This window comes from Stegostoma tigrinum, chromosome 44 (assembly GCF_030684315.1).
Source record: "Stegostoma tigrinum isolate sSteTig4 chromosome 44, sSteTig4.hap1, whole genome shotgun sequence".
Classification (NCBI taxonomy): domain Eukaryota; kingdom Metazoa; phylum Chordata; class Chondrichthyes; order Orectolobiformes; family Stegostomatidae; genus Stegostoma; species Stegostoma tigrinum.
Genome location: NC_081397.1, coordinates 4766102 through 4787760, shown reverse-complemented (window position 1 = coordinate 4787760; position 21659 = coordinate 4766102). Strand labels below are relative to the sequence as shown.

General features: G+C 43.0%; 2 protein-coding genes across 4 annotated transcripts in view; both read left to right on the top strand.

Moving 5' to 3' along the window:
• Positions 1–21659, top strand: part of LOC132207092 (uncharacterized) — a 180613-nt gene that overhangs the window by 39645 nt on the left and 119309 nt on the right. The gene's annotated exons all lie outside the window — the stretch shown is intronic.
• On the top strand, positions 10777–12291 carry LOC132207292 (probable G-protein coupled receptor 139). 2 transcript variants are annotated; one of them, XR_009443422.1, is made up of 2 exons: positions 10777–10884; positions 11523–12291. XR_009443422.1 is itself a non-coding variant. In XM_059642491.1 (2 exons), exons 1-2 carry the CDS (start codon positions 10815–10817, stop codon positions 12160–12162), a joined length of 963 nt encoding a protein of 320 aa, XP_059498474.1. In that variant the 5' UTR covers positions 10787–10814; the 3' UTR covers positions 12163–12291. The 2 variants fall into 2 exon arrangements, 1 of the variants encoding a protein (XP_059498474.1); XM_059642491.1 differs by having other exon boundaries at positions 10787–10884; positions 11270–12291.

The following is a 21659-nucleotide window of genomic DNA, read 5'->3' as shown; positions in this document are numbered from 1 at the left end:
GTCAGCATCATTGTAATTTTTTAAAAGAAATTGAACACTTTATTGATGCATTCTGTTGCAGATATTTAGGTTCCACTGTTCTTTCAATGAACAAAGAACAATCCAGTCAATGAACAGGCCTTTCGGCACTCCAAGCCTGAGCTGACACATGTTGCCCCTCCAGGATAAAAGCATCTTTGCTAACAGGAAGCGTATCCCACTATTCCCTTCAAATACTCATATTCTCCCATGAGCATGTGTCCCCGCATAATTAAGACCTACAACCTGGGAAAAAGCCTTTCGCAAAGATTATTAGTCTGTATCCTTATCTTTTATCCATCTTACCAGTGTTTTTTCTGAATCATCAATACTACAACTTCACAATTTATTGCAGTGAAAACAGCTGACATTTTCTTTTCTCCTCGTTCTCAATTATCAGGTTCCTTCACCCACGGTGTTAAACTATCTTTACTATCTTCAGTCAGGTCTTATTTCCTTTACCACCTGCGGGTTTCACTTTTGCCCCATTTCTGTCACTCACAGAGTGATTAGATTAGATGAGATGAGATTAGATTAGACTAGATGAGATTAGATTCCCTACAGTGTGGAAACAGGCCCTTCGGCCTAACAAGTCCACACTGTCCCTTGCAGCATCCCACCCAGACCCATCCCCCTCTCACCCACACACCCCTGAACACTACAGGTAATTTAGCATGTGAGGCAGTGAGGTAGCTAAATATCCAAGACATACACTTATCCTTTCAATGCAATCTTCTCCTCCTTTGTAAAGCATATCCTAACATATAGGAATGCATTCTCCACGTGCATAATGGAAAATAGATTCCAGATATCTACTTTTCAATTACCTTCTCAGCAATTACATATGAATTGATCCCCCCCTGCATCACTGCTGCTCTGTCGAAGCAATGTGTATTACCTATGAGACAGACCACAGAAATTCATCGCTGATCCTCAAGCAGAGCGTCCAAGCCCACGCTCACTTCCAGATTTAATAACAAGTGCGGCAGATGCATGGGAACATGCTCCCCTTCAAGAAGCTCACCATCCTTACTTGGAAATGGATTGCCTCTTCACCACTGCTGTTAATAGCCGAGTATTCCCTCCTGAGCATTATTGTCTGTCTACCTGCAAGATACAGACTGCAGAGTTTCAAGGAAGTAACTCAGCACCTCCTTCTTCAGGACAAGGGAGGAAAGATGTTTTACACATTATAGGATGAATGTGGGAGCACTGAGGAGGGCGCAAACGAAAAATACCAAACTGTTGCCTGGGCAGTCAAGTTTCAGATTGGAGGAGAGATTGAGGAGCCGGAGGAATGTTTTCATTAAAGTACAGGACATTAAGAGGGGACATATAAAAATACAGGAGTCGTAAATAGCAAAGACAGCAGAAGAAGAGTTTGGAGTCATATTGCACCCAAAATTCGGGAAAGTGGAGATGGAGGTGCACTCAATTTGTTCATTGAGAACTGCCAATGTGATATTCGTCACCTGAATTTCTCTGCGCCCCTCACCAAATCCAACATATCTCCCTCAGATCTGGAAATGTTCAGATGACGCCAAATTCAACAAGGGAGCTTCTGAAATGTTCACCTTCTTCCTCAACTGAGGATTCCTCAGATTCATTGTTGACAGGATCCTCAACCAATTCCGACCAATCTCCCGCACTCCATGCACGAAGATCTAAACCTGACTTTGTCAGTAAGCCTGCCAAAAAGAGTGGTGCTGTTGGAGTCTGTTGCAGAGGCTGAGCACCAGCTCTCCTCCTCCTAACTTCCTCTGGAACATGGCCACACCAGGGCACAAAAGCAATTGTATTTGCTCCTGCAACGGATCTTGTTTCATCTGGAGATCTCCCTGCTCTGCTTCCAAGCTGATAGGCTCCAGCCCCACACATGCGAGCTGGTTCCAGCCACCTTCTCTTTCCTATGAACTTGCAACCCCTTTACATGCCCATTCCCTATCAGGACGGTCTTAGGGCTTCTCCCTGGAGCAAAGACCTGAAAAATCCTCACTCACCACCACCCTCCTCTGCTTGGTCGATCTCATCCTCGCCCTCCACACTTCTCTTTTTAGCGCACCTTATTTTATTCGGGTAAGATGGGCGGCCATAGGTCTCTTTGCATGGGGCTTAGTTATGCCTGTCTCTTCATGAGGTACGTGGAACATTCCTTGTCCCAGTCCTACTCCAGCCCGCACCCACAACTCTTGCTCCAATACACCAATGATATCACCGGTGCTGCTTCCCTCCTTCAATTTTGCCTTCAATTTCCACCCTGCCCTCACTTTACCTGGTCTATCTCTGACTCCTCCCTTACCTTCCTTGTCACTTCTTCTTCCATTTCTGAGGATAGACCGGCCACTATTATCAACTTCAAACCCACTGACTCCCACAGCTTCCTGGACTATACATCCTCACACCCCACTTCCTGTAAAGACTTCATCCCATTCTCTCAGCTCGTCTGTCTGCATTGGAAATTTTTAGATGACACCAAATTCAACAAGTGAGCTTCTGAAATGCTCACCTTCTTCTTCAACTGAGGATTCCCCAGATCCATTGTTGACAGGACCCTCAACTAGTTCCAACCGATCTCCCGTACTTCCGCCCTCACGCCTTCTCGTCTGTGCCACAACAGCAACAGGGTTCCCATTGTCCTTACCTACCACCCCACCAGCATCCACATGCAGAAGTTCATCAGACACAATTTTCACCACCTCCAGCAAGGTGCTATCACCAGACACACGTTCCTCTCCCTTCCATATGGATAATGATGGGATACGGTAGGGGGAGGGGCTTAGATTAGTTCACAGGTCAGTGCAACATCGAGGGCCGAAGGGCCTGTTCTACGCTGTATTGTTCTATGTTCTATGTTCCCTTGTTTGCCTTCTGCTGGGACTGTTACCTCTGGGATACCCTTGTCCACACTTCCTTCAGCCCTAACACCTCGTGCAGCCCTACAGCACCTTCCCCTGCAGCCAGTGAAGGGGCAATACATGCCCATTTACCTCCTCGTTCCCCAGTATCCAAGAGCTTCAATATACCTTCTCGTTGAAGAATCACTTCACCTGCTCTCTCCAGAATCTAATCTACTGCATTCGCTGCTCATCACGTAGTCTCCTCTACTTCAGGGAAACAAATCATGGATTGAGTGAGCAATTTGCGGAATATCTGTGTTCTACTTCCAAAAATGATGCAGAGCTACCTGTTGCCTGCCACTTTAACACACCATCTTGTTCCCTGGTCAACATCTATATCTCTCGCTTTCTGCAGTGTTCCAGGGAAGCTCAATGCAAGCTGGAAGACCAACACCTCGTTTTCCATTTGGGCACCCAGAAGCTCTCCGGTCTCAATATTGAGTTCAATCATTTAAGGCCTAAACTCTCCCATGTCTGAGCCCTCTATCCCACGCACTGGGCCTAGTTTTCACAAAGCCTGCCATTGCTCACCACCTGTTGTTAGCCACTAATATTCCCTATAACCAACTCTTCTTCCTCACAGCCTGATCATTATCAATTCTTTGTCTATCCAAGTGCTCTTCTCTCTCTTTAGGGTCTATCCTGTCATTTACTCCCTCCCCTTCCCTTTTATCTGCAACTGAACTGACATTTCTAGGCACCATCAGTTCTGAGGAAATTTCACTGAACCCATAATGTTAACTCTGTGTTTTACCTTCACAGATTCTGCCAGACTTGCTGAGCTTTTCCAGCAACTTTGTTCTTGTTGTTGTTTAGGGAGTTTACAGCTTCTGTGGCACATGATGAGGTTGTGCAAGCAGGCCAAGCTGCCAACATTTTATACTGAATAAACACCACTGTGTTTGAATTAACAGCAACTATGGAGGGCGTTTTGTTGCGTTTTTGATCGGAATTTATTCTCAGGAGCAGAGAAAGATATTGTCGGAAATGTCTCGAAAACAACTCTTTATTTTTGGCAACTTTGCATTGATCATCACATGGTGCAATGTGTAAAATCTTCACTCGGAGTAACAAGACTTGAATTCCAGTCAGCCTTCAGGAACTATTCCTCTGGTATATGCTGAGTGCTGATTTCTGAAGAAGGTTCCTGACCCGAAACGTCAAAAGCACAGGAAAAGGCACTCCGGTCCATCGAGTCTCCACCAGTCAAAGGCAAACCACTAACGTATTTGAACTCCATTTTCTAGTATTTGGTCCCATGCTTTGTATGCATTGTCATCGTAAGTACCCATCTAAATTCTTCTTAAATTATATGACTTCATGATTCCCAGCATCAACTGGGTGACTCTTTTTACTCACATGTCCCATAGACCTCCTGCCCCTCACCTTAACTGCATCATCATCCTAATCCTTACCTCAGTTACTGATCTCTTCACCAATTGGAAAAGTTCCATCCAGTATGCCACACAGGATCTTGTACTTCTCAATCACTTCCCCTGTAAACTCGGGTCCATTGAAAAACAAACCTCGAACATTGATCCCTCCACATGAATAAAGCCCAGACACGGCCGTGATACATGGTCTCCAAAGGCGCCCAGTGCTATCACACCGTACAATGATGTACGATACAGAAATGCACACAAGTCTGTATCTGTGGACTAAGAATTGTTTTACACATTTCCAGGATGCCACCTTATTTCACATGGAAACTGCTCAAATCCCATAATGACATAGCTGCTAATGTGCTTCAATCATATTCAGTTTGTCCATGAACAGCACCAAGAGATAAGGGGAAAGGGTATAAATGCTGAAGTGAAGAAGGTCAGATCAGCTGCGATCCAATCGACTGACACAGCAGACTCAAGTGACCAAATGGTATATTCCTGCTCTGATTTCTTGTGATTTTATGGAACAGAGTCATCCTCCTGGCAGCTGAAAATTGTGGAAATCGGATTAAATAGTACATGAAGGCACAGAATGGGATGCCAGATTTCCTCGTTCTCTGATTTTCTGTATCCCATACAATTAATCAGATCACCCCATATATTTCGGAGAGGGCTGATGAAGATCAGATGAATGTCATATGAAGAAAGTTTCAAAAGGGTTTTTGATAAAATGTGACATGTTGACTCTTGAGTAAAGGTTAAGCTGTTGGAAGTGAAAGTACAGCAGCAACCTGAAGAGAAAACTGTTGAAGAGTCAGAAATCAAGCTGTGCTGATGATGTTTGTTGTTCAGACTGGAGAAGAGTCGATGGCAATGCTCCATAGGGGCTGGGATAATTATTTGATATATGTTGATGGTGAGTGCAAAAAAAAATCTTTAACTGTGCATGTCAATCAGGAGTGATAATTCTTTATATCAGCTCAGACATGACTGAAACCAAATGGAGCATTTGTCTGAATCAAACCCCCCTCAATCACGATTCAGCGCAGAGTTTCTGGTGAATAAATATTGCTCCAATATTGGGTTCAGTCTCCACTCTCTCCCAAGCTCTCAGATCTTGCCAGCCAAATTCACACGGCCATCAATAGGGAATATTTTAATAGGTTCCACACAGTGCAAACGTTGTAAATCTTCAGGAGGACAGTTAATTGCATTCAAGGAAGTGGAAATGGAAAGAAAAAAATTGCCGACCGTAGGGTAGATGCAGTTTAAATGTGTTGAAGTATGAAGTGATGCATTTTGGCAGCACGGATTAAAACAAACTGTCAGGACTGAATGGCACAATGTTACAGGAGGATCTGATGATTCACAAATACAATTCATGGAAGTAGTAGGAAAGGAAAGCCAATCTCAGGATTGAGAAATAGAAACAGAACACCATTTTCTTTTGTTTTCAATAACTAGGACAGAAGATGTGCACATCTTTTCTTCTGGAAAGCTGCATCTGTCTTCTCAGATGACATTACTTTTGACACTAATTGATATGGCAGGACAAGGTCGGGTTGTAGGAACCCTGATTTAATATGCTTCCAATCTTTAAGTATGGGACAAGCTGAGAAAAACGTTAATTATTTTGCGTGAAATAGACACTAGAAATTGATTCAATCTTTCGAAAAATATCGAAGTTAAGACCCCCTAAACAGAAAACAAATATTTACGGCAAAAGTGTTCACTGAAATAGATGTTTATTGGAGCTGGAGAGTCAACACTGATGGGTAAGAGAAGTGTGGTAAAAGGTGGAGTTCTCGAGGAAACCCATAGAATTAATTACAGTCACTAATGTGTTCTTTGAAATCATAATGACTGCAGAATGCTCCATAAAATATGGGTCAAACAGTGCATGCTGCAAAAAAAAACAAAAATAATTCTCTGTCCAGCAATGGACAGATTGACCAAACATTTACTACAGTGATTTGAATGTTATGATCTGTGCATACTAAAGACATAAGACCACAAGAAATATGAATAATAGACCATACTGCCTCTCGAGCCTGTTCTGACATCCAATAGGAACACAGTCACTCGAATATTCATCACATCCACAGGCCTGCCTTTTTCGTGAAACACATGATACCTCTACTGATCAAGAATCTACCCATCTCAGACTTTAATATACACATGGACTCTGTCTCCACAGCTCTCTTTTGGCAAGGAGTTCCAAAGATAGCAATCCCCATGCGAGAAGAAATTCTACAATATATCTGTCTCAGATTAACTATCCTTTATTCTGATACCATAACCTTTAATCGTAGGCTCTCCAATGAGGGTAGACATTCTCTCAGCATTTACCTGGTCAAGTCCATTCAGAATTCTTCAAGTTTCAATTAGATCACCTCTCATAATTCTAAACTCCAAACAGTAGATTCCCAGCCTGTTTAGCCTTTGTTCATATTACAATCCACTCACACTCGGGATTGTGTAGCTGAACATTCTCTGAATTCCGTAAAGGAATCAGAGATAATTGGAACGGCAGATGCTGGAGAATCCAAGATAACAAAGTGTGAAGCTGGATGAACACAGCAGGCCAAGCAGCATCACAGGAGCACAAAAACTGATGTTTCGGGCCTCGACCCTTCATCAGAGAGGGGGATGTGGAGAGAGTTCTGAAATAAATAGGGAGAGAGGGCGAGGCAGACCGAAGATGGACAGAGGAGAAGATAGGTGAAGAGGACAGTATGGGTGGGGAAGTGGGGAGGGGATAGGTCAGTCCGGGGAGTACAGACAAGTCAAGGAGGCGGGATGAGGTTGGTAGGTCGGAAATGGAGGTGCGGCTTGAGGTGGAAGGAGTGGATAGGTGAGAGGAAGAGAAGGTTAGGGAGGCATGGACGAACTGGGCTGGTTTTGGGATGGAGTTGGGGGATGGCGGAGATTTTGAAGCTGGTGAAATCCACATTGATACCATTGGGCTGCAGGGTTCCCAAGCGGAATATAAGTTGCTGTTCCTGCAATCTTTGGCAGGCATCATTGTGGCACTGCAGGAGGCCCAGGATGGACATGTCATCTAAGGATTGGGAAGGGGAGTTAAAATGGTTCGTGACTGGGAGGTGCAGTTATCCCTCATCCCCATCTCAGGCTCCAAGATGACTTTCCATATTAAGCAGATGTTCCCCTGCACATCTGCCAATGTAGTATATTGTATCCACTGTACCCGGCGTGGCTTCCTCTACATTGGGAAAACGAAGCGGAGATTGAGGACGACTTTGCGGAACACCTCCGATCGGTTCGCAACAAAAAACTGCACCTCCCAGTCGCGAACAATTTTAACTCCCCCTTCCATTCCTGTGATGATATGCCCATCATGGGCCTCCTGCAGTGCCACAATGATGCCACCCGAAGGATGCAGGAACAGCAACTCATATTCCGCTTGGGAACGCTGAAGCCCAATGCTATCAACGTGAACTTCACAAGATTCAAAATCTCCCCTCCCTCACTGCATCCCAAAACCAGCCCAGCTCGTCACTGTCTCCCTAACCTGTTCTTGGTCTCACCTGTCCGCTCCTCCCACCTCAAGGCGCACCTCCATTTCCAACCTACTAACCTCATCCCACCTCATTGACCTGTCCATCCTCCCCAGACTGACCTATCCCGTCCCCACCTCCCCACCTATACTCTCCTCTCCAACTATCTCCTCCTCTGTCCATCTTCGGTCCGCCCCACCCTCTCTCCCTATTTATTTCAGAACCCCCTCTCCACCCCGCTCTGAGATGAAGGGTCTGGGTCCGAAACATCAGCTATTGTGCTCCTGAGATGCTGCTTGGCCTGCTGTGTTCATCCAGCTCCACACTTTGTTAACCTGCAAAGGAATGATAGATTTCTTTAAACAAGGAGACAGAAACTGCGCACAGTATCCCAGCACTTGTACTTGTTCCACACTCTTCTGAAACAACCACTTTGAAATATGGGCCACAATTCAACTCAATTTCCTGATTCCCTTTTGCAACTCCTCACTGACGTCTGTGTTTTATGCACAAGTACGTTTAAGTATTTCTGTGTTACAGCTTCCTGTGGGTTTTCCTCATTCAAATAATGAACTACAGTGAGTACAAAGTGGAGTATAACGTGGGAAAGTGTGAGGTATGGAGTACAACATGGCAAAGTGAGAGGTCATGCACATGGTGAGAAGGATAGAAGCATGGACCATTTTGTAAACGGGGAGAACATTCAGAAGTCTGAAGTGCAGAGGCTTGAATGTTCTTGCCTGGGATATTCTCAAGGTAAGCTTGAAGGTTGAGTCAGTAGTTAGGAAGGTAAAAGCAATGTTGCCACTTATTTTGAGCGAAATTGAATGCAAAAGCATAGATTTACTTCTGCGGCTCTAGAAGATTTTGGCCAGGCCACATTTGTAATATTTTAAGCAGCTTTGGGCCCCATATCTCAGAAAGGATACACTGGATTTGGAGGTTCCAGAAATGTAAAGCTTAACAAGCTAAATTGCCTTTTGTGCTCAGGGATGTGGAGATGAGGTGGGTGAAATGAGGACAGGTCAGTGTGGGCTTGATGGGCCAAAGCATTCTATGATCTATGATCTATATGAGGAAATTTTGTGGACTCTGGATCTCAGCTCAATGGAGTTTAGCAAAATGAGGGGGCATCTGGTTGAAAGTTGCAGAGTAATTAATGGCCTGGACAGAGTGAACGTTGGGAAAATATTTCCAATGTTAGGACAGTCAAGGACCGGAGGGCATAGCCTTAGAGTAAAGGTTAGGCATTTTAGGTCAGAGATAAGGAGAAACTTCTTCAGCTAGACAGTGGCAAATCGTTGGAATTCACACCACAGAAGGCAGTTTGAAAGAGATTAAAGGTTACAGGGAGAAAGCAGTACAATGGGGTTGACAAAGCAGACTTAATGGGATGAATGGTCTAATTTCTGCACCTTTGTCATGTGGTCTTCAGCTAAACAATGTTTTGATTCCTTGATTTCCATTTGAAAAGTAACAACTTCTCATTTTCCCACTTTTTAAAAAGTTTTCATTGTGGAAAATTTTGCTCACTTACTTAAACCATCAATACCTCGGTATTTTGATTGTATCCCATTTAGAATTTGCCTTTTCACCTTTGAGAGTGTCATCTGAATATTTGGCAAAAGCACATTTGCTCCCTTCCTCTAAATCATTGACATAGATTTTGTACAGGTTTGTGGTCCCAGCACTGATTCATTTGAACCCTACTAGAGAGACCACCAAACAAAAAACAACTCCATAAAACTATTCGTTATTCCCTGCCAAATACCAAATTCTCAAGCTGCACCACATAAAATTTTCAACACCGTGGTGTCCAATGTCTTAACCTTTTGTTAGCTCCCTTATGAAATGCTGACTCAAAGTCTAAATGCAATGCATCCATTGTTTCCCTTTTTTCCATTGTGGTTCAGACATTCTCAAAATGTCGAAGGAATTTTGAGCACAATGACATTGGAGATGAAACTGGGTCATCTGGCCCATCGAGTCTCCTCTCCCATTCAATCATTGCTGTTGAGGTGTTTCGCTGATCAGCTTATATTTAACAACTTTTTTGCCTCGTTCTTTTTTTTAAATAGGATGACACATTGGTTGTTTTAGGATCCTCTGGTGTGTCTCCGGAATTCAAGAGTTTATTTTTGATAAAATTAAAACCAATGTAGCTACCCTCTCTGCAGCTACTTATTTTATAATCTCAGGATGCAAATCATCAGTACCAGAAAGCAAATCTTCCTTGAGAACAATTAGTTTTTCTGTTACAACGTTCATACTGTTGGTGGTGATGCTGAATACTCCTCGATATTCTTTTGCATTAATAGCTTGTTTGAAGATGTTGCATGCCGCTCTGTTTTCTAGGAGAAAAATAAAATTTATTCAGAGCTCTGTGTCCATACCTAGGCCTGTAAATAAACTCCAGAGGATTTCTCAGTTGTCTAGAATATGTTTGTGGCAGAGGGCATGTGAAATTTCGAAGGCTGCAGAAAAAAAACTAAAGTGAATCTCACAGATGGCAATCAAGCTGTTAGAATTCCCTTCCCAGTAATCGTGACCGAGTATGCAATTTAAGAAACTGTATCATTGATAGAATGTGGTGAGCACCCATATATGTTCCAGTTGTAGCTACTGGCAGCTCGGTGGAGCAGAGCACTGTAGATACAGGAATTAATGCAAACAAAATTTTGAAACCGATTCATGAGTCAGGCTTATTTTAGACAAAAGACAACTGTCTAATTTCAGAAATTAAGGAATGCGCGTGACATCATAGACCAAACAACAAGGGAGACAATCAATTAAATGTATGGCGTCAGGGTCAGATCCTATTTCATTCAGTGTATTATGCAAAAAATCGAAGTGATTGTCATTAATATGAGTGATGATTTGACACATTTAATACTCTGGAGATCTGACGCGTGTATAAGTACAGACTAGCTTTCCATAACCTGGTCATACAACTGTCAGAGACCTTCAACACAGACAGAAGTGATTCATTCTCATAAATGAGAAAACCAGCAATTTTGCTGTTGAAAGAGATTTACTATCCACTTCTCGCAGCTGCTTGTCTTCCAGGTAAGTCATTCTCACTTGTTTGCTTTTAGTAGATTTTAGTTTCTCCTTGTTAATGCTACATATTGTATATTTCCTCATGTCATTGTTGCCAGAACAATATCAAGAAATGTGTCTGGACACTGACTGCTTTTTGTTTCACTTTATCCGAAAACACTACTCCTGTAGTAATGATCCACTATAAGTGTCATCTGCATTGAAAATTGATGATTTTTAGACAGGCTGGCTATACTATATGGAATGATGACTGACGCAACATATTAAACACTTGGGTAAATTTTCTATTTTTAAATCAATCACAATATGTTCAAATGCTCTTAATAAGTACCTTCACCTCTATTTCAAACGTGCATTGCACTATTACTTACCTTCTTTGCCTCTCTTACAGTGAACATGATAACAGTTTTTATTCTCTTACGAAGAAATTCTGGTCTTTCTAAATGCATCTCAGCTTACATGGTGGCCATGGCAACAGCGGATCTATTAGTCACTATCAACAGCATTATAGTATATCGTATTTTGAGTTATCACTTTCCATTTTCCTTCCTGTCCCACACACCAGTGTGTAAGTTCATTGTATATATGATTACCGTGAGTCTCGATTTAACCGTTTGGTTCACCGTTTCCTTCACATTTGACAGATTTGTGGTGATCTGCTGCCAGAGGTTTAAAGCAAAATATTGCACCAAAAGAACTGCAACCACGGTATTAACGGTCATCTCAGTCTTGATCTTGTTAAAGAATATACCGGTTTTGTTTGCATATGAGCCAGAGCAAATCATCAACAAAATCCAGTGGGGCTGCCGATCAAGTTCAAATTTCTTAGGTTCATCTCCAGGGATAGCATTTGTCTGGTTTTACAGTGCCTGGATTGCTTGGCTTCCATTCATCCTCATGTTCGTGTTTAATTCTTTAACCATCCACCGTATATTAGTTGCAAATAGGATTCGCATTGGGCTTAAGGGTCACAGAATTGAGAATCATAGCAATTCAGAGATGGAAAACCGTAGGAAGTCCATCATTTTATTGTTCTCAGTATCAATTAGTTTCATATTACTTTGGTTGACACATTCTATGAGTTTGGTCATTACTAGATTGTCAAACCCTAATTATTACCGAGGTGATTTCAACAACCCTCAATATGTCGCAACTGAAACAGGAGATATCCTCAAGTTGTTGAGCTGTTTCCTGAACCCATGTATTTATGTAGTAACTCAGAACAAATTCAGAGAAGAGCTGAGCAATGTAATGAAATCTCTATTTAACAAGTTCTTTGATTAACTGAAAAACACACAGACAAGGCAAATGCATTTTAAACGATTCTCTTTGAAGCTGAGCCTTAATGTCACATCATTTTACACAATGGAATTCCCTTCGCCTGTCTGGCTGGAAAATAAAAATGCTTTGCTCAGATAGTTCTTATATTTTCAACTGGACATTTGATGTGTGTGTTACTTTTAGTTATTTAAGATTTTCTGTTTGAATATTGCAGGTAGCATACTTATTCAACGATAATGTTTTCAATTTCATGTACTGAGTTGATTTTTTTTTCCAATGTGATTTTACCACTGGCATTTAAAATTTTGGAAGAAGTGTTCCCTTCCTCCAAATCATGAACATAGACTGTAAACGTTTGTGGTCCCAGCACCGCTTCTGTTGAACCCCATTCGATCTACCTCGCCAAGCCAAAATAAAAATCCTTAACACCATTTGCTATTTCCTGCCAACTATCGAATTCTCAGACCATGCCAATATAACACATAAATAAATGAATCCACTACAGCTACTTAAATCAAATGCATCAGGTTCTGCCCATGGTCAAGTTTGTTTTTGTCTGGACAAACAATCAAAGATATTACTGCCTCAAACTTGGAAACTGCATGTTGTGCGTTAATGTCGCTGGAATGAGACCCACTCTCCGACAAAATTACACATTGAAACGTCACGCACAGAAACTTCAAACAGGTAAAAGAAGCACCAAAGGTAAAATATGTCCTTGCTATCCTGGTTATTGCATGATACTGATTTAAAATAGTTTATTGAACGGCTGAGGCCTGCAATATCTGTAAATTATCCGAAAGTACACATCTGTATGATGCCTTAAACACTCACTGATGAGTGCATGTATGAACCATAGACTCATGGAAATATCTATTACAGGAATGATCTGATCACTGCAGTACATTCTCCCGCATTCTCCCAACAACCTTTCACCCGTGTAGCCCTCAGAAACACACATGTCTGCTTCCTGAATGTACCCAATGTTTTGACCTTACTTGATTCTATGCCACAAAAGGCAGTAGTCACAGTTTAAAAACTCTCTTGTCATCTCAGTCGTACATGTCCTCCCCAATGTGCTTACACTGTGAAATATGTTTTCAGTTCGCAGTAACATGGCAGAAGGTCTGATCAACTGTTTTGTTCTCACACAGAATAAATATCTGCTCTATGTCCTTATATTTTCATTTGATTCAAGGGGAGGAATTCTGAGACATTGTTTCAGTCAATACTTAATGCACCATCCTTGCTGCCCAACTCAGATTGTAGTTTGCTGTCTTGTTCAACTGTTGCAGTTCTTGTGTGAATAACACACGTGCGAATGCAGGGGCTCTTGGTTGAAGAAGGGTAGTTACAGTTGCTCAACCATTTTATTTTTCATGCAAACATAATTATCAGTGAACGTTTGCTCTGAGTTCATAAGAACAGGACCTTGTAAATACCGTCATGTAGTCATACATTCATTCGAACAGAAATAGGCTTTTTAATCCAAGTAATCCATGCCGACCATAATCCCAAACTAAACTAGTCCCACCTCCCTGAGTGCCGCCCATTTCCCTTCAACTTACTATTCATGCACTTACCTAAATGTCTTTGATACATTGTAACTGTAGCATCATCCATTACTTCCTCTGGAAATTCATTCGACACAGGAACCGAGCCCTGCAAAAGAAAATACCCACGTGCCTTTTCTTAAATCTTTCTCCTCTCGCGTTAAACAATACCCCTCAGTCTTGAAATCGCCCATACTATGGAGAAAAGGACACCTACCATTCGCGTTACGTGTATCCTTCATGAATTCATAAACCTCTGTAAGGTAAACCTCCAATCTTACAAGCTGCATTGAGAAAGCGTTCCAACTGATCCAGTCCCTCCTTACAACTCAAACAATTCCATTCCAGGCAACTTCCTAGAAAATCTCTTCTGAATCCTCTACAGCTGGTCATGTCCGACCTATCACTGGGCAGCAAAGCCTTTAAAGAGTCCTCCAGGAGAGGCCTCACCAAGGTCCTGCACAACATCAAAGTAACATCCCAACTGCTGCACTCAACGGCCTGAGCAATGAGTGCAAGTGTCCTAAATGCATTCTTAACCGATCCAACCAACATGGGATGCAAACTTCAAAGAATTGTGGACCCGATCACTGAAGACTCTGTTTTACTACACAACCCAAGGACCAACTTTTCATTGCTTAAGTCTTGCAGCTGCTTGCTTTATCAAAATTCAAACCTTCTGTTTATCCAAATTAAACTCCATCAAACCAATTCAACACATTCTCTTTCGAATCATCGATAACCTTCTTCACTGTCCATGATACCAGCAATCTGGATGTCATCTGAAAACTCACTACCCATTCCTCCAAAATGCTCATCTAAACCATTTTTCTAAATGACAAACAAAAGTGAACCCATCACCGATAAAAATATTTACAAATCAGGATTTTGCAATACTTTATATCACTCCTACTAAAATGGCAGCTCACACATCTTTTCATCTCTGAAGATGGATTTTCTTGGAGTAAATAGAATCCCTGTGAGAGTTTGGGCACACTGTAAATCAGTACTCCATTCAACTATGAGGTTTCTTTGAATGAATCTGGGCTGGGAGGGAGTGAACAACATTACAATCATGGGCATTGGTGTCCCCTGAAAAAAAAAGATTTAAGATTTACTCTTAATTGATGTAGAACATGCAAACTCGTTTTTCAACAAGCACATCAGTGATAAAATTTGTAAAATCCTAACAAGAGAAAACAAAGTAGAAGAATCAAGAAAATCACAGTAGTCACAATACACACTGTAGTGTCATCATTAATCTATGTCGTGTCAAATGCATCCTGTTCTCAGTTTGACTTTTCCAAAAAAAAATTGTTTTGTGAATGAACGAAAATAAACTTTCAAACAATCTTTCTGGTGGCGCGCTCACTCAGTGGTTAGCACTGCAGCCTCACAGAGTCAATTCCAGCTTCGGGTGACTGTCGATGTGGAGTTTGTATGCATAGGTTTCATCTGGGTGATCTGATTTCCTCCCACAGTCCAAAGATGTGCAGGTTGGGTGGGTCGGCCGTGCTAAATTGCCCGTAGTGTTCAGGGGTGTGTGGGTTATAGGGGAATGGGTCTGGGTGGGATTCTGCAAGGGGCAGTGTGGACTTGTTGGGCCAAAGGGGCCTGTTTCCACACTGTAGGGAATCTATTGTTAAAAAAAAGGAGTTCCCTGACTAGACAACAATTAACACACAAAACACAGGAAAAGAATTCGGAAATTTCTGCCATCCAGTCTGCTCCACCATTCAGTTATGGTTGATACGTTTCTTCACCCAATTCATCCAGCTTCTCCCAGGAAGGCCTGAAGCAATTTTGTGTGTGCAATGCAAATTAAAAGAACACCTCAACACTGTAGGGATTCTATGATCAAACACTGAGACAATTATTTCATCTTTATTGCACAGGCGAAACAATAAAGGACACCTCCTCTCAGCAAGTTAAGTGTGATCATGCAACAGGACTCTCACCAAATCGGTTCAAACAAATAGTGTTTGCCTCTGGATGTGCTCACTCTTAGATTCTTATACAGTGTTACTCTCTGAAACTCTGCGACTGAAGAGTCCTGAAGTTGAATTCTTATACAAGTTTCTGTCCATAGAGTTCATGGTGTGAAATTATTGATGGTCCTTTTGATGCATTTGTCCACTTTATTGATTATTGTTCTGGATCCATCAACCCTGGAACTTGCTTTCATATCAGAAGCAGCTCCCTGTTTTGTTTAACGTTCGGCATGAGGTGCCTGTTTGAAGTGTGGCTGTTGCTGCATTTTACTCATTTACCTCAGGACTTTACTTCGACAGACGTTCCTATTTAACTGTGTGTCACAAGGTGGCACGTTATCAAGTGTTGTTATCTCCTCTCTCTCAGAAAACAGCATGCTTATGTTGCATCCTAGAAATAGCAAATTATTTTCAATTCCTGTATTATAGTTTGTCATTGTCTCTGAACAGTTTTGAAATAACTGTGCAGAGGTTAGGTCCTGTCACCAAGTCTCTCCTTATTTACTACTGCACAGGACACTGGACGTGGCTACTGGCATAGAGCTGTAGTGCTTTTATTTTGCCCCAGCACCCGTGTTGTGTGTGTGCAGGTGTAAGACCAGAAAACACCAGCCGTGAATATAACTTTATCCACGCAGCAAACCACTAAAGACACCCATGTGACTAAGGAGTTAGTAGCAAGCAGTGCCCCGAGGGGCCTGGAACTCCAGTTTTTCTTTACAGATGCTTCCAGGCCTGCTGATATTTTCCAGCAATTGCTGTGTTCACTTAATGCAACCAGATTCATCATTTCATTCTATGCCAGTTAAAAAACTGAAGAGAAAAATTGACACAGGCTACAAATTGCTCCTAATGCAAAGCAATATGTTACAATATGTTACATATGTCAATATGTTACAACACCAACTCCAATCTTGCAATAGGCATGTTTCATTCTCAGGTACAAAGTTTTCCATGCTCTAATGGAAGCATGCACTTCTGAGAGTTGCAAAGTGATTCAATATTTATCAAGACTGAAAATATACTTCATTTGCCTCTGAAATACACAGGTATTTGAGGTTGGAAAGCTCAGAAGAATGAGTGGAAGCCTCTGACTTTGATTTTTAGGTGACATTTTCACAGCCTTAACAGACGTAAAGGAATGAAAAATTTAAATATATGCACAGGTCGTCACCAAACTATCTTTCATCTGAAAGTGTTTTGAAAACAATGACAGAATTGTAATAGAACTTTAACCCAGACAATAGAATAATCACACATAAAACCATGGCAAATGTAGAAACAAGTAGTTCATCTGTTCGTTGAACCTATTGAAAGAAGAGTTAAGGGTTAGAAGGGCATGAGAGATGATTCCCTGATAAATTCATTATCCTTCATACAAATCATTTCAAAGGTGTATGCCTGAGCTAAAAAGTTCATCACGTTTTCACATCAAACAGGGCTATTGCAGAGTTTTTGAAACTTATGAAGTCCACATTGATACTAATGGGGCTGGAGTGTTCCCAAGCAAAATATGAGTTGTTGTTCCTGTAACCTTCGGGTGGCATTGTTAGGAGACCCAGGATGTACATATCGTCCAAGGAGTGGGAGGGGGAGTTGAAAAGTTCACAACTGAAAGGTGCAGACCAGGGAGGCACAGTTGTAGTATGGCACACTGACCTCTACATCGCTGAGGCCAGATACCAGCTCTCTGACACCTCTTCCTACCGCCCCCTTGATCATGATCCCATGACCGACCACCAAAGCATCATCTTCCTGACCATCCACAAACTCATCACTTCAGGTGACCTCCCACCCACAGACTCAAACCTCATTATCCCCCAAACCTGCACCGCTCATTTCTATCTCATTCCCAAGACCCACAAACCTGACGGCCCTGGTCATTTTCTCTGCCTCCCCCTGCCCCACCGATCTTATCTTCGCTTACCTCAGATCCATTTTCACCTCCTTGCTCCAGCTACACACAACCTACGCCTGTGACACCACCTACACCCGCCACCTCCTCCAAAATTTACAAGTCCCTGGTCGCCAACATATAGTCTTTATCATGGACATCCAGTCGCTATACACCTGCGTTCCCCATAAGATGGCCTAAAGGCCCTCCACTTCTTCCTGTCCTGCAGACCCGAACAGACCCCCTACACTGGCACCCTTATTCACTTCATTGAACTTGCCTTCACCCTGAACAACTTCTCCTTCGAATCCTCCCACTTCCTCCAGACAAAAGAGGAGGCCATGGGTACCCACATAGGCCCAAGCTATGCCTGCCACTTTGTAGGTTACATGGAACAATCCCTCTTCGGAAGTTACACTGGCCCTAAACCCCACTTCCTCCTCTGTTACATTGATTACTGTATCGACATCACCTCATGCACCCAAGAGGAGCTCGAACAGTTCATCCACTTCACTAACACTTTCCATCCCAACCTTAAGTTTAAATGGACCACCTCCAGTACCTTTCTTTCCTTTGTGGACATCTCTGGCAACTGTCTGGAAACCAATATCTATTTCAAGACAACCAATTCCTACCTAGTGTACACCTCCTCTGACCGACCGTCCTGTAAAAATGCCACCCTCATTCCAAATTCCCTCACCTCCGCAGCATCTGCTCCCGAGATGAGACATTCATCCATACTGGATGTCCCAGATGTCCTTGTTTGTCAAGGGCCGCAACTTCCCCTCCACAATAGTCAAAAACATCCTCGACCATGTCTCTCACATTCCCCGCAACTCATTCCTCACACCCTCTTCCCACAATAGCAACCAAATCAGAATACACCTCATCCTCACTTACCACCCCACCAACCTTCAGTTCCAATGCATCATCCTATGGCACTTTTGCCATCTGCAATCTGACCCCACTACCAAAGACATGTTTCCCTTCCCACCCTTCTCTGCTTTCCAGAGGGAACACTCTCCCGATGACTCCCTTGTCTGTTCCACCCTCCCCACTAGCCCAATCACACCGGCACCTTTCCCTTCAACGGCAGGAATTGATACCCTGCCCCGATACCTCCCCCCTCACTCATCCCAGGCCCCAAGAAGACCTTCCATATCAAAAAGATGTTCACCTGCACGTCTGCTAATGTGGTATATTGCCCCTGCTGTTCCCAATGTGGCCTCCTCTACATTGGGGAAACCAAGCAGATGCTTGGGGACCACTTTCTGGAACACCTCCGCTCGGTTCATGACAAACAACTGCACCTCCCAGACGTGAGCCATTCCAACTCCCACCTCCCATTCCTTAGATGACATGTCCATCCTGCACCTCCTGCAGTGCCACAACACACAAAGGTTGCAGGAACAGCATCTCATATTCCGCTTGGAAACCACACAGCCCAATGGTATCAATGTGTTCTTCACAAGGTTCAAAATGTCCCCTCCCCGACAGCATCCCAAAACAAGCCCAGCTCGTCCCCGCCTCCTTAACCTGTCCTTCCTCCCACCAATCTACTCCTCGCACCTCAAGCCTCACTCACATCTCCTACCTTCCAGCCTCATCCTGCTTCCTTGACCTCTCCAAGCTCTCTGGATTGACCTATCCCCTCCCTAACTCCCCACCTACACTCACCTTTACTGACTCCATCCCCTCCTCTTTGACCTGTCTGTCTCCTCTCTACCTGTCTTCTCCTTTATCCATCATTTATCTGCCTCACCCACTTTCCTTATTTATTTCAGAATCCCCTTCCCCTCCCCCATTTTCGAAGACCATTCTAGACCCAAAATGACAGCTTTCCTTCTCCTCTGGTGCTGCTTGGTCTGCTGCACTCATCGAGATCCACACCTTGTTATCTCAGATTCTCCAGCATTGGCAGTTCTTACAATATCTGCTGACATGCTGGATCTGGTTCACACCCACCTGTAATACTAGTTCATACCCTCGTGGGTGGCAGTCACAAATATCACTACAAGGATATTGGAACCCATCCAGCCGAGACGCAATCCATCCTGCATGTTCCTCCTTCCCTGGCAGTGATTCCAATGATCCAGAGAGATCAATCCCTTCCTCCGACACTCACGCTTCAGCCACTGCATTATCATCCAATTTCTGGGCACACTGCCATATGGTAGAGGAAGTTAATTCTGACATTCCAACGCTAGAATTTCTCTTTATCATCTTTCCATCTTATTCCCTAATGTCCTGTTGCAGGATCCGATCTCCCTTTCTGCCTACATTATTGATGGCAATATGCACCACGGAGTCTCTCTGCTTACTCTCCCATTTTGAATAACTTATGCTTGCTCAGAGACATCGTTGCCCCTAGAACGAAGGTGATAACATGTCATCCTGAAGTCTTGCACAGGTTTCCTTGGCCCTGACTATGGAATGCTCAGTCCGGGCACATCGCCTGTAATTCGACACTTCCAGATGTAACTCAGAGTCAATTGCTGTGCCAATGATCAAACTGCCGTTGTTGACTTTCACTGTTTCTGCTGCCCCTTTGCTTCCAGATATAAGTGACCATGGGGTGGAAAGTTTTGTCTGAGCATCTTTAGTAAATTCCCGTGGTACATCATGGAGAATGTGCAGACACGTTGGCTGTACCAAAAAAAAAAATCATGATTGCAGAGTTTTTGTGACATCCAGCGTGGATGTAACTTCCGAAGAGGGATTGTTCCATGTAACCTACAAAGAGGCAGGCATAGCTCTTAATCTACTCCAATTTGCCAGCATTTGGCCCATAACTATACCAGTTACGAGGAGAGACTGCACAGCCTGTGGTTGGTTACACCAGAGAAAAGTGAGCTGTGGCGGGGTGCTGTCTGGTTAAGGTCTGGTGTATGAAATTATGACCGATGCAGTAACGGGAGTTTGTGAAAGCATTTTCCATGGCAAACCTGTCTTGAAGAAGTCGACGTAAGTTTCAGGTCAAGAGGTAAATTATAAATGTGGAAAATGTTCAGGAAGCTTTTGGACAGCCTTGGGCAGCAGAGTCATGGATCTAAATGCCTGAGAGGCCGCTGAAGGCATGCATTCTCGCAACATTTCAGAAGTTTCTGAGCGAACTCTCAACGTGAAAGGAAATGTCAGGCTACTGGCTAAGTGCAGTTCATTCCTCAGTATTATTTTGATTCTGTTGGGTGGCACAGACATGGGCTGAATGACCTGTTTCTATGATGTATCACTCTTCGACTTAAAGTAGCAGCAATAATTTTCTATGTTCAACCAGTTTGCAATAATTCATTCATCGAAATAACTCACTTCGATTTCAAGAGCAGAATGGTTGCAGTCGAGTGAAGGACATGACACAAACAATCTGAGAACCAAGAAATGGGACTCGTGGCATTTGTGTGGGACAGCGCCATTCACGTGAGAATTCAGCTTCGTTCATGGTTGTGTTGGGAACTGAACAGTCTGGTTTTCGTGCTGAACATAACGAACACACCGGGGAATTCACCACCTACTGCACACTTTGTTTTGCTTTCAAGAAAGATCATTAAATTGAATGATGTAACGTTAACATTCACAAGGCCATTTGACAGGGAATAAATTAAGTGCTTCGTGAAAAGACATTTTGGAATTGATTGCAGGATAATTACACGCAGTTTAAGAGAGACGTTACCGTGAAAATGCATCTTCCAATTCAGCGAGTGGTGAAAATTTATTACATGATTCTTGCTGTTATTGGCGTTCCTGGTAAGTGGCTGTACTGATTAAATTTGTACGAGTTTGTGTGTTCAGAGTCCCCTTCCTCTCCCCCATTTCTGAAAGAGGGTCCATTCCCCAAACGTCTGTTCTCCTGCTCCTCTGATGCTGCTTGGCCTGTTGTGTTCATCCAGCTATGCACCTTGTTATTTAAATAGCTAACACATGTTTATACTTTCTGGCTCGGGAGACCGATCGAACAGGGTGGCTTTGTGTTTTGCTGGAACACCGGAGGCTGAGGGGTGAACTAATGGAAATTTATAAGATGATGAATAGCATGGATAGAGTGAAAAGTATGACTTTTTTTCC